The sequence below is a fragment of the Dipodomys merriami genome, unplaced genomic scaffold, assembly GCF_024711535.1.
Source record: "Dipodomys merriami isolate MVZ:Mamm:240054 unplaced genomic scaffold, mDipMer1.0.p SCAF_52, whole genome shotgun sequence".
NCBI lineage: Eukaryota > Metazoa > Chordata > Mammalia > Rodentia > Heteromyidae > Dipodomys > Dipodomys merriami.
In genome coordinates this window covers 5,680,339-5,692,859 of record NW_027206091.1, presented here as the reverse complement: position 1 = coordinate 5,692,859, position 12,521 = coordinate 5,680,339, and the positions used below count along the sequence as shown (strand labels likewise).

The window sequence follows — 12,521 nt, the reverse complement described above, 5'->3', positions numbered from 1 at the left end:
CTACTCAGGCGGCTGGGATCTGAAGATGTTGGTTCAAAGCCACCTCAGGCAGAAAAGTCTGCAAGACTCTTATCTTCAACAAACTACTGAAAAAGCCTGAAGTGGAGCTGTGGCTCAAGTGGTAGAGTGCTAACCTTGAGTGAAAGAAGCTGATGACTAATACCCAGGCCCTCAGTTTAAGTCTCGAAGACCAGCACACACACACACACACACACATACACACAGTGGACCCTAACTTGTTTGACAGTTTGCAGAGAGCTTGCTGAGCACTCCCCCTCCCCCAAAGGGCCCACTACAAGGAAGGACGGACCTCTGTGGGTCTCTGTGGGGACAATTCTGTGTCTTCGCGTGCCACTCCTGTCTTGGGCTTCCCTGTGAGCAGGTGCCTGGCTCAGACAATCCTGGGAAAGGCGGAAGAAATGTCAGGAATCACTGAGTTCTCCCAGCACCACCGAGTATAGACACCCATTGCTCTGAAATCCATGTGCTTTATTCCCAGCCTCCCCCAGGTCATAGAAAAGCAGCAAACCTCGGGGTTCGATAGAAGGCAATGGCTAAGGAATGACACGACATCCCTAACCGCGGGGGGCCTCAAACTTCCCTGGTCGTCATAGCTGAGCTCCCGGCGTGGGGGAAAGGGCATCCATCCCAGCCCTCAGCATCTCCCTCAGCCAAGGGAGTCTGTGACAAGGGACAGAGCCTCTGTCCCCCATCTGCACCCTTACAGCCCGGTTGCTTTGAGAATACATCAGCTCTGGGATGAGCTACATTGAAGAAAGTAAGACCTGGGTGAGTGGGCGTGGCCCTCGACAGATAACCACGCCCCTGGCAACAGGCCCTACCTTTGGCACTTGGCTCCGCCCCTAGCAGATAGCCTTGTCCATGGCAACAGGTCCCACCCCTGTCAACGGGTCCTGCCCCCGGCAGCTGTTATTTCCTGGCAACAGGACCATCTCCTAGCAACCGACTACTCCCACCTCGTCTAACCACGCCCGCTCCTGGCAACAGCCCCTCCCGTCAGCTGGCTCCACCGCCAACCAACAGTTCTGCCTCCTGACAGCTGGCCCCGCCTCCGGCAGCTAGCCACACCCCTGACAACCTGGCCCTAGCCCGACAGCGAAATCCTCTCTTGGTCATAAGCCCCACCCCAGAAGCTAACCACGCCCCTGACAACCTGGCGCACCCACAGCAGCTAGCCTGAAACCTGGCAACAGGCCCCGCCCCCACACCACTGGCCACGCCCCTGCATAGAACCACACCCTCTGCAGATAGCCACGCCCCCGACAACGTGGCCCTGCTCTGACATCTAAGTCCTCTCCTGGCAGCAGGCCCCGCCCCTGCAGCAGGCCCCGCCCCTCAGTACAGGTCTGCGAAGGGCTTGGAGTAGTTAAACATCAGGTAGTCCATGTAGTAGAAGTCGTAGGTGCGCTGGCGCTGCAGGGCGGACAGCTGGGCAAAGTACCGGTGGGTGATCCTCGCCGTGGTCCGCGCCTCCTGCGCGTGGCGGTCCTTGAAGCGGGGGAAGGTGAGGTTCCGTGGGGCGTGGATGAGACTCAGGAAGAAGTTGGCGTCGTCCTCCATGCTCTCGAACTTGCCCACGAAGTCGTAGTCGATGAGGCAGGGGCTGCAGAGGCGGCTGACGTGGTCCCAGTGGATGTCCAGGCCCACGGGCCGGTGCACGTCGAGGAGATACTGGATGAACTCGGGGAACCGCACGCCGGAGCCGGTCCGCAGGGCCTCCCTGGAGGCGTTGGCCCGGTACCGCGCCACGATGGCCTTGCCGAAGACAGGGTGGTAGTAGCTGTTGGGGTGTTCGAACTTGTCGCGGAAGGCCGAGACCAGCCTCTCGAAGGGCTCGCGGACGAACAGCATCTTGGTGTAGGTGCTGAGGCGGTACAGGATGCCCTGGCGGTCGAAGGTGTCCAGGCGCTTGAGGGCGCTGCCGTAGTGCACCGTGTTGTGGTGCAGGTCGGCGGTGGACGAGGCCAGGCCGGCCAGCACCATCAGCACCCGCTTCCAGTTGGAGCAGCCTGCCTTGGGCACTTCGCAGTACAGCACGCGGTGCCGGTCCTCCACGAAGATGCGGGACACGTGGCGGGGCGTCACGGACCTGCGGCTGCTGCTGGCCCGGTACTTGGCGCAGGCCTCCCGCATCAGCCGCTTGCGGTCCTGCTGGCTGCGGTGCAGGGCCACCCAGCGGCTGTCCGCAGCGCGGGGACCCGGCCCCGCCGAGGTCTCCAAGGAGCGGTTGCTGGCCCTCCCGGCCAGGCCCGACGGCATTTTTTTGATGAGCAGCCGGCGCCGGCGCTGGCGGGGTCGCAGGGGCGCCCCAGGGTGGGGGTGTGGTGGAGGCTGATCGGGCATCTGTAAGCGGCGGTCCCCCGGGGACCGGCTGGACGTGTCCTGGGGGACCCTGTCGGTGTGTACGTTCAAGTCACCATCCTGGGAACTGCCGGGTGGCTGGAGATTCTGGAACAAGAAGGGGAAATGGTTAACTAGGAAGAAGTGAGCCCTTCCTTCCTTCCTTCCTTCCTTCCTTGTTTCTGTTCTTTTGTGTCAGTTGTGGGGCTTGAACTCAGGGCCTGGGCTCTATCCTTGAGCTCCTTTTGCTCAAAGCTAGTGCTCTGCCACTTCCAGTTTTCTGGTGGTTCACAGGAGATGAGAGTCTCACAGACTTTCCTGCCCCGGCTGGCTTTGAACCATGATCCTCAGATCTCAGCCTCCTGAGTAGCTAGGATTACAGAGGTGAGCCACTGATGCCCAGCTTGAGGGTGATATTTTTATGTAAGTGAAGGGAGAAGGGGAGACAGGCTTGATTCTGCAAGGCATGATCCCTCTGGTCTGTTACACCTGAAATGCAATTCACAACTTCTACCACAAGATGGCGATGCCTTTCTTCCTAGGAAACCCCGCCTAGCTTGGATGAGCGGTAGATGCTATTGGCCTTGAAAGGCTGGCTCAGATTTACTCCATCTATTAGCAACAGTCCAAAGAAGCCATCTAATAGGAAGGAGAAATTCATGGAAGGGCCCTGGGTGTTGTTCCCAAGGCTCCTGGGAAGGACTTGGTTCCATTTTTCGTTCCAAGAATAGATTCCCTGGGAGCTCCACATTGTCTTCCTGCCTTTCTCCACCTCCTCCTCCCCCTCCCTCTACTTCTCCCAGGCTGTGTGTGGTAGGATTTATCTGAATCTGGAAACTTACACTGTGAAGCTGTAGTGGCCGGATGTGGAGTTTTAGTCCTGAAAAGCAAAGAAAGAACATTAGTCACAGAAATACCACATGGCCCCCACGGACCTGCTAACCCCAGGGTGCTCAGATTAGAGGGAGCATGGAAGACAGGTTGTGGGGAGGGGAGGAAGAGCTTGGTTTAGTGCTTAGAGCCACTCCATCCCCTACCTACATGGAAGATGTGGTTTGGCTAGCTTCTGATGCTAGTTTCTCTCATCTGCCTTCCTGCTGTGTAACTTGAAGCCAACCTGGGCAAGAAAGTCTGTGAGACTTTAAAAGAACCACCAAAAAGCCAAAAGTGGGAGTGTGGCTCCAGTGGCAGAACCCCCAAGCCTTGGGTAAAAAAAGCCCTGTGTGATTTTCATTCAAGCTCCAGTTTTACAGATTCAGCCAAGGTCTGGACTTGGCTTGGAGGCTGGCTGCTCAGTCTATGGGTGTGATGTCACATCTTTACTCATTAGCAAGTCGTGGGGAGAAGACTAAAGTCATCTCTGGGCTCAAAGGCTACATTCTCCGAGCTTTCTGGAACCTTCTTGAGGTCCCACGAGAGGTAGGAATAAAGGCAGAACTTGGGTACACTGACTCTTCTGCTGATCTTTTCGGGCGGAAAACAGGTGTGAGCCCTTGTTGAGAAAGAGCAGTATGCCTGCTATCCTGGCCATGCGTGCACACGTGTGTGTGTGTGTGTGTGTGCATGTGCATGTGAAAACGATCTTTTGGTCTCTTCCAAAGAGACTGCAGGCAATCCCCACAGGACTTGAGTGAATAGCAGGTGCCTGGCCTTGGATTAAAACCCCTCAATGTGTCCCCCTCTCCCCCAGAGCCTGTGTCCCTCTTCTTCAGCGACACCCCCATCCTCCCTGCCCCCCCCCAGCCCATCTTCTCTGGGTCTCTCTCTGTTTCCAGAGCTCCTTTCTCTCCAGTGGGTGGGGAGCTCTCTCCCGCAGCCAGTGATGACAGATCTCTTCACTATAAGGGACCCGCCATAGCCACTCTGTTTTCCTCCACACCACCGGGTTTCCTTAATTATTTTCTTCTCCTGGTGGCAGCTGGCTTTGCTAAATCACCTCTCCATCTCAGAGTCTCAGATGTGGGAATTTATTCCCCTTGTCAACCTGTCAACCTGTCAAGGTGTGATGGCGCTTATTTATACTCCTTTTCTGGAGCAAATGAGTCATACAAGATTTGGCCGAGAGTGGGACTGAGGTGCCGCATTCAGACACCACGCTGCCAGTCTGTGAGGTCAGGTGAGCTAGGTGTCATCAAGGCTATGCCCCGCCCCCTCATCCACTTTTATGGATAGGATTGGACAGGAGGGCACTACCTTCTTCTGTACCTTCAGGTTGTGAGCCTAAGGGAGTTCCCATGGTTACCCATGCTGAGCATATGTCCATCAAGGCTATGTCCCGCCCCTCCCCCCCCCCCCAGCCACTTTTGTGGACTGGATTGGACAGGAGGGCATTCGTCTCCAGGCTCTGAGCCTGAGGGAGTTCCCATGGCTACCCAAGCCTAAGTATGTGTCCATCAAGGCTGAGCCCCCACCCCTTGTCCATTTCTCTTGACAGGATTGGACAGGAGGGCACTGTTTTCTTCTGCACTTCCAAGTACTGAGCCTGAAGGAGTTCCCAGGGCTACCCGCTCTGGGGCTGGCAGGAAACTTCCTGCTAGACAGAGCCTGGTGCTGGGTGAATCTCCTCATTCCCTGCCCACATTTTTCCACACCACCATCCTGGCTGTAATTACCCTCTTAGGAAAAGACAGTGCCTTGTGGACAATAGCCTGTCTCAGAAACCCTTAAACTCCAAAAACAGCTCATTTCTCTCACATGCAATCCTAGCTACTCAGGAGGCTGAGATCTGAGGATCATGGTTGGAAGTCAGCCTGGACAGCCAAATCCACTGAGACTCTTACTTCTAATGAGCCAGCAAAAAGCAAAAGGCCAGAGGTGGAAGTATATATAGCTCAAGTGGTAGAGCACCAGCCTTGAATGAAAAAGGCAAGGGACAGTGCCAGGCCCTGAGTTCAAGTACTGTGCCTTGTGAACTCCACCCTGGGTCTCTGCTTGGGCTGAGTTAGACTCATGGTCATTGGGCTTCCTGATTGAGGTGTTTTCTCCTGGTCCCAATGCCTTGTATCTATCTGCCATCTGCTCTGTCAAGTCCAACATCCACTAACTTACTCAACAGGTCAGGGGACTCCTCTCCCCCCCCCCACCCCCTCCAACTCCCTGGGAAGACAAGTAAACTCAGGCTAGCCTGTGCTGGGGTGGAAGGCCTAGAGGGGAAGCCCTGGTTTGTAACTCGCTTCTCCATGAGTGGACTCTGTCCTGAGTCCCAGCCATGGGTCCCCCCCACCCCCATGACAGTTGGGATTGGCGGACAGTGAGACCTCATGCCACTTTCTCTACAGTTTTTACCGCCCAGTGCCTGTGCTCTGGTCAGTGGCATGAAGTCCCAGGGGCAGGGATGCTGACAGTGGGCACACGGTCCACTGGGCTCCAGGAGAAAGCCAAGGGCACTGCCCGGCCTCCATGGAGAACACACAGGATTTCTGAAGGAGGGGGAGTGTTGTTTCTTAGGGCTTTGCAGAAAAATAGGAGAGGGGGAGGGGAAAGGGAGGAAGAGAGAGGGAGATGGAGAAGAAGAGAGAGATAGAGGGAAAGAGAGGGGAAGAGAGAGAGAGGTGGGGAAGGAGGAGAGAGAAAAAGAGAACAGGAGGTGGGGGGAGGGAGGGAAGATGGAAGAGACCTAGGGAGAGATGGAAGAGGGGGAAGGAGGGAGATGGAGGGAGGGAGAGGGGAAAAGGGGGGGAGAGAAGGAGGAACATATAGAGGGACAGAGGAAGAGAGGGAGGGAGAAAAAAAGAGGGAGAGGCAGAAAAGGGGAGAAGAGAGGAAGGAAGGGAAGGAGAGAGGGAGAGAGAGGAAGAGGGGAGAGGAGAGAAAGAGAGACCCCCCAGTGTGGCCTTGGGACCGTTCCTCAACTTCCCTGACTTTGCCCTCTGTCAAATGGCCCACAGATGTGCAAATGTCAGGAGACACCGGCTGGGCACCAGCTCCAGTCCTCTGGATGGAAGCTTCTAGTCCCCATGTTCCATTCCGATGCCCCCCCTGCAGCCCCTGCAGAGGCTGAGTCTCCCCAAGCCCCAGTTGTGGGTGCTCGCTGTGGGTGACAGGGATACATGGGTGGCTAAGGGAGAGGCCTGGAGGATTTGCCTGTCTAGGGTTGATGGGCCTGGACGGCTTCCTTCGCCTGGGTGACTGGGATTTGAGAAGCCTCCGGGTGGGTTGCTGACAGCTCAGCCTTGGCTGAGATCAGATCTCCGAGCTGCCTGTCAGTCAGCCAGCCAGCTCGGAGCTGCTCTGCGAACCTGGCAGCAGTCCTGCCCGCCCTACCCTGGCTACCTACGGCTCCCCACTTTGGAGGACCGGACTCCTGAGCACCAGCCCGTTCCTTGTGCCTTACTCAGTCTCCTGAGTAGCTAGAATTACAGGTGTGAGCCACTGGCACCCAGCTATGATTTTGTGTGAATGTGTGCTGGTTCTGGGGCCTGAACTCAGGCACTGGGCTTTGTCCTTTAGTTTTTTTTCTTCTTCTTTCTTTTTTAAGGCTGGTGCTCTACCACTTGAGCCACAGATCCACTTTCCAGCTCTTTACTGGTTCATGGGCAATAAGAGACTCATGGACTTTCTTGTCTGGGCTGGCTTTGAACTGCAATATTCAGATCTCAGTCCCCTGAGTAACTAGGATAATAGGTGTGAGCCAATGATGTCATGGAACTTGTGTGTGCATGCACGTGCGTGCGTGTGTGTGTGTGTGTGTGTGGCAGGAAAGTCCAAGAAACTCTTACTTCCATTGAACCACCAAAACTCTAGATGTGAGCCGGGCACTGGTGGCTCACGCCTGTCATCCTAGCCACTAAGGAGGCTGAGATCTGAGGATCGAGTTTCAAAGCCAGCCTAGGCAGGAAAGTCTGTGTGACTCTTATCTCCAATAAATCACACACACACATACACACACACAAAGCTCTAAGTGGTGCTGTGGCTCAAGTGGTAGAGTGCTTAACCTTGAGCAAAAGCAGCTCAGGGACAGTGACCAGGCCCTGAGTTTCAAGCCCCAGGACTGGCACCAAAAAAACCCAATAGTAAATCATGCTGGAGCCAGAGGTTGGGTGGGTGGTGTTTCATAGGGGGAGGGGCTGTTTGTGTGCGGCCCCTCCCCCTCCAAAAAAAGAACATCTCCAGACCTAAGCATCTGCCCTTCCCTGGACAGGTGTCAGGCCGTCAGAAGCAGCAGGCCGGGCGGCCTATTATGGTGGTGACCAGGCCGAAAGATAATGATGTGCGGTCCCGGAATGTGCTACTCCAGCCGCAGCGTCAATTACGGAGCTGGCCTGTGGCTGTCAGAGCTGTCATCGCTGTAGCCTGTGATATTTTGAAAAGGCACACGAGTAAATCCGTCTTAACGGATGCTTCTTTTGAAGTGCGTGCCTCCCTGCCCTGCCTCCCCGCTGCAGGCCTTCTCTCCTGAGGGGTGGGGAGGCACTGTTCCAACCCCCCACCCCTTCCCCAAGGAGAGTAGTGGGGTTCCTCCCAGGCCATGTTGAAAAGCATCTCAGGATGGATGCCCGGATGGTGGTGTGCTGATGGCTAATGCTGTCTCCTGATGGCTGGTGTGTGTGTGTGTGTGTGTGTGTGTGTGTGTGTGTGTGTGTGTGTGTGTGTGTGTGTGTGTGTGTGTGTGTGTGTGTGTGTGTGTGTGTGTGTGTGTGTGTGTGTGTGTGTGTGCTGATGGCTAATGCTGTCTCCTGATGGCTGGTGTGTGTGTGTGTATGTGTCTTTGAGTCTCAGCCGCAGTCACTCCCCCATGGTCCAGGCTCCAACCCACTGTACCTCCCTGTCACCAGCACTGTCTTCATTTCCAGGAGGACATTGAGTGAGGGAAAATTGTATTCAGGGACCCCCTACCTGCCACCCTCCACTCAACAGAACAGAGATGTCAAGGGAAGGCTAGAAATGGCTTTGGAACAAGCTGGGGGTGGGGTGGGGGGGATAAGCTGTTTGATGCCAAGAGTATGAATAGCCACAGACCACACTCAAAAGAAGGGCAGAGGCAGGAGCTGGTGGCTCACACCCGTAATCCCAGCTACTCAGGAGGCTGAGGTCTGCCGATTGTGATTTGAAGCCAGCCTGGGCAGGAAAATGGATGAGACTCTGATCTCCAATGAACCAGCAAAAAGGTAGATGTGGAGCTGTAGCTCACGTGGTACAGTGCTATCCTTAAGGGAAAAGCTAAAGGACAGAGCCCAGGTCCTGGATTCAAGCCCTAGGACCAAGGTTGGTAGGGTGGGGAGGTGAAGGGGACTGGAAGGAGCTACTGGGTTCCTGGAAGACATTGTCCCAAGTTCCTGAATAATCCTTTCAAGGCATATTGTGTGTGTGTGTGTGTGTGTGTGTGTGTGTGTGTGTGTGTGTGTGTGTGTGTGTGTGTGTGTTCTCCTTAGTCTCCCGCACATAAGCAGATAGACAGCCAAAGTCTGAAAATTAGATCCAGCTAGCTTGGCAATAAATATGCTCACCATGTAATGGCTGTTTCGAGGGTGGCCAGGTCACTGTGAAAGGATTGTTAGACTTGTTCTGAGAGCTTTTTTTTTCTTCCCCCTACTTCCTTTGAAATCTAGCCAGGGCGCTGTTCACAGGATGAAGTAACTCGATCACAGGCATGAAAGCAAGCCCCTCCCGGCTGCCTGCATTTCACATCCCAGCCTTCCATCACTAAGCAGGTGTTTTGGGCCCCTCCTGGCAATAATAAAACGTGTTACTTCAGGAAATAAAAGCAGCCACGCTCCTGTGTCACAGGCCTTCCAGGCCCATGCAGTCCATATTAATTAATGAAATTAATGATTCGAGAGCTGGGCAATCGCCGCTCAGCCCACCGAGGCGTCTTCTGCAGGATTAAACGTCATTCGTTCTAATGACTTGATTTATGCCTGCAGGTTTACAGCTCCAAACAAAATATTCTGATGATGGCGATAAATCATATCAAAGATGTTTACAGTGGCGACTAGCATGTTTTTCTCTTGGTTTGGGAGTTGATGGGAGAATGGTGGGTGCAGGGGTGGGAGAAGCCATGGAGACACCAGAAACGTAAGATACTTGACTTTTTTGTTTCTGGTATCGGTCCTGGGACTTGAACTCAGGGCCTGTTGGGTGCTGTCCCTTAGCTTTTTTGCCCAAGGCTGGGGATATACCACTTGAGCCACATCTCTACTTTGGGCATTTTTTTTTGGTCAGTCTTGGGACTTGAACTCTGGGCCTGGGCGCTGTCCCTGAGCTCTTCAGCTCAAGGTGAGCGCTCTACCACTTGGGCCACAGTGCCACTTCTGGTTTTCTTGTCCTTACTGGAGATTAGAATCTCACAGACTTTCCTGCCTGGGCTGGCTTTGAACATCGATCCTCAGATATCAGCCTCCTGAACAGCTAGGATTACAGGTGTGAGCCACCAGTGCCCAGCTCACTTGGGCTTTTTGGTGGTTCATTGGAGATAAGACTCTCTTGGGGTGGGGGGTGGGGAAGGGATAGTAGGAGAACAACAAAGGAGGGGGTAACAATGCTTGACAAGAAATGTACTCATTACCTTACTAATGTAACTGTACCCCCTCTGTACAGCACCTTGAGTTTGTTTGCCCAGGCTGGCTTTGAACTGAGATACACCTCAGACTTCTGAGTAGCTAGAGTTATGGGTGTGAGTTAGCCAGATATCTGGCAAAATTTGCTGATTCGTTTTATCCACTAAATGTTGAAAGCTACCTTCAATGTCAGAAGACAAAGCTCCCATCCATCTTTGACTAAAACAGGGCAGAGGAAGCAATGTTGTTTTATACAAGTCTGGTTGATTTTGATAATGAAAACCTTTAGAGGAACATAGAGTTCTGCAACCTTTCTAATTCCAGGCAGATAAGGAAGACTGGTAATGCATTCCAACTTCCGAAGCCAAAGAAAAATTATACATATACACGCATACATATATATATATGTATATGTATGTATGTATGTATAGCCTTTATCACCTAATTTAATAACATTGCCAGAGAAGTATCTTAGGAGAAATGGAAAATGCCATTTCCATGATAAAATATGCTGTCTCGGATGGCAAGTGTTTTAATTGCCACAATCAGAATCTAGGCACACTTCTTTGCCAACCCTGACAGACGTGGCTAATGGCAGGGTGGGGGTAACGAGCCACAGAGAAGGAAGGGGTCGACTTGTGCTGATTCCCCAGAGAACCATCTTCCAGATCCGACAGCTGTCTGGGCTCGGAGTCTCTCATTCCCATCGCGGCCTTGTGAAGTATGAATCGGTGCTGATATTAATATTAATCGGCCAACACATTAATATTAATCATCTAATATATACTTCCCATGACAACAAGAGATAAAGGAATCTTATTATGTGGCAGATCAGGGAACACAGAATATTTAAGGGGATTTCTTCGGGATGCATAAGCTTTATAAAAAGGACTATGCTTCTTAGGTGTTTCTTTTCATGTGTGTGTGTGTGTGTGCGCGCGCGTGCGCACGCGCCAGTCCTGAGGCTTGACTTCAAAGCCTGGTGCTGTCCCTGAGCCTTTATGATTAAGGTTAGTGTTCTAGCACTTGAGCCACAGTTCCACTTCTGGCTTTTTGTGGCTGATTGGAGATAAGAAACCTAACCCTCATTCTCCTCCCTGAGCAACCAACCAACCAACCAACCAACCAACCAACCAACCAACCAATCAGTCAACCAACCAACTAACCAACCAATCAGTCAATCACGCAAGCAAGCAAGCAAACAGAATCAGTGAACACGGAATCAACCAGGCAGGTACCTCTCACGGCCCTCAGCTCCCTCCCAGCCTCTCCTAGCCTGGTGGAGAGAGGGTGGTGGTCACTGACGCAACTTGCTGTGTGCCAGGCTCTCGAGTGTGGGTAGAGAAGGGATCCTGGCTTTAGTGGGGTTCTAGCAGGGCAAGTTTGGAAGATGGGTACCAAGTCTTAAGAGCTTCACCTTAGGGCTGGAAATGCATGAAGCCCTGGGCTCGATTCCTCAGTACCACATACACAGAAAAGCCAGAAGTGAAGGACAGTGCCCAGGTCCCGAGCTCAAGTCCCAGGACTGGCAAAAAAAAAAAAAAAAGTTTCACCCTGCTGGCCTGGTGAGCCAGCTTTTCTTGGTGGATACTCAATTCACCTATATGACTTGGTTCTAACCATTAGCTGGCATTGCTTGTTATTAGTGTCTGGAATCAGAGGGCTGCCTGGGGGGGGGGGAGCCTAGGTTGGGGGTCAAGGGTGGGATATTTGCCTCAATGAAACTAATGTTACATAATTGGAATGGAAACAGGGTCTTGGCCTGAGGCCTCCCCCCAAAAGACAGCCTGCATATTGAGATGGGGTAGAAGGGCTAAGAGTCACCTTCTTGCATGCTGGCTTGCTGCCTTCCTCCAAAGGCAAATGCACCTCAGAGCACAATGAACATCTTAAGCACTAATTATTTTACCTGGGAGTCTAAGTCAGAGGAGCCTTCAATTTCCATTTAATTAGAGAAAAATGGTCATCAGTTATGGAACCCCCGGGAGGGAAGTTCCGTGCTTTCTCAACACGGAGCAGAGCTGAGTAGGTAGAGGTCTCAAAAGCAGCGAGGACTTGAACTCAGGGCCTAGACGCTGCTCCTCAGTGTTTTTGTTCAAGGCTAACTAACACTCTACTCCTTGAGCCACAGCTCCACTTCTGGCTTTCTGCTGCTTCTTTAGAGTCTCACAGACTATCCTTCTGGGGCTGGCTTTGAACCTCCATCTTCAGATCTCAGCTTCCTGAGTAGCTAGGATGACAGGCATGAGCCACCTATGTCCAACTTGTCTTTTCTATTTTGTTCCCTTTTCTGCAACAGTATCTGTTTTCAAGACAACCCAATGGAAGAGGAAATGGGATTTTTATTAAAAGGAGAGCTTACGACTCTCCTCTGGCTCCTCTTGCTCTTGATAATAATCTGAAGTCATAATGAAATCCTTGTGCCCCCTCTCCCCGCAGCCAGCTTGGCAGCACTGAAAGGGGTGCTGGAGGTTCTGCAGGAGAAGCTGTTTCTTGAAGGGAGCAGAGAGGGGAGGTAATCAGACACCCCAACAGAGAGCCTCAGGCTAATTACCAGCACAGTTTCACCCCTGGTCTTGACAGCCAGGGCCTTCTGGGAAAAGCTGGAAGCTTGGGCGTCGATGTGTATGGAACATTGAAAATGATACTTGGCTTTGGCTTATT

General features: G+C 52.9%; 1 protein-coding gene across 1 annotated transcript in view; it reads right to left on the bottom strand.

The window, feature by feature from the left end:
- Positions 1–474: 474 nt before the first annotated feature.
- Positions 475–12,521, bottom strand: part of Chst8 (carbohydrate sulfotransferase 8) — a 99,043-nt gene continuing 86,996 nt past the window's right edge. The window contains exons 3-4 of the mRNA XM_069999043.1: positions 3,204–3,241; positions 475–2,469 (exon numbers count right to left, since the gene is read on the bottom strand). Coding sequence (XP_069855144.1) covers positions 1,357–2,469; positions 3,204–3,241 — 1,151 coding nt within the window. The 3' untranslated portion in view covers positions 475–1,356. The remainder of the gene's footprint in view (positions 2,470–3,203; positions 3,242–12,521) is intronic.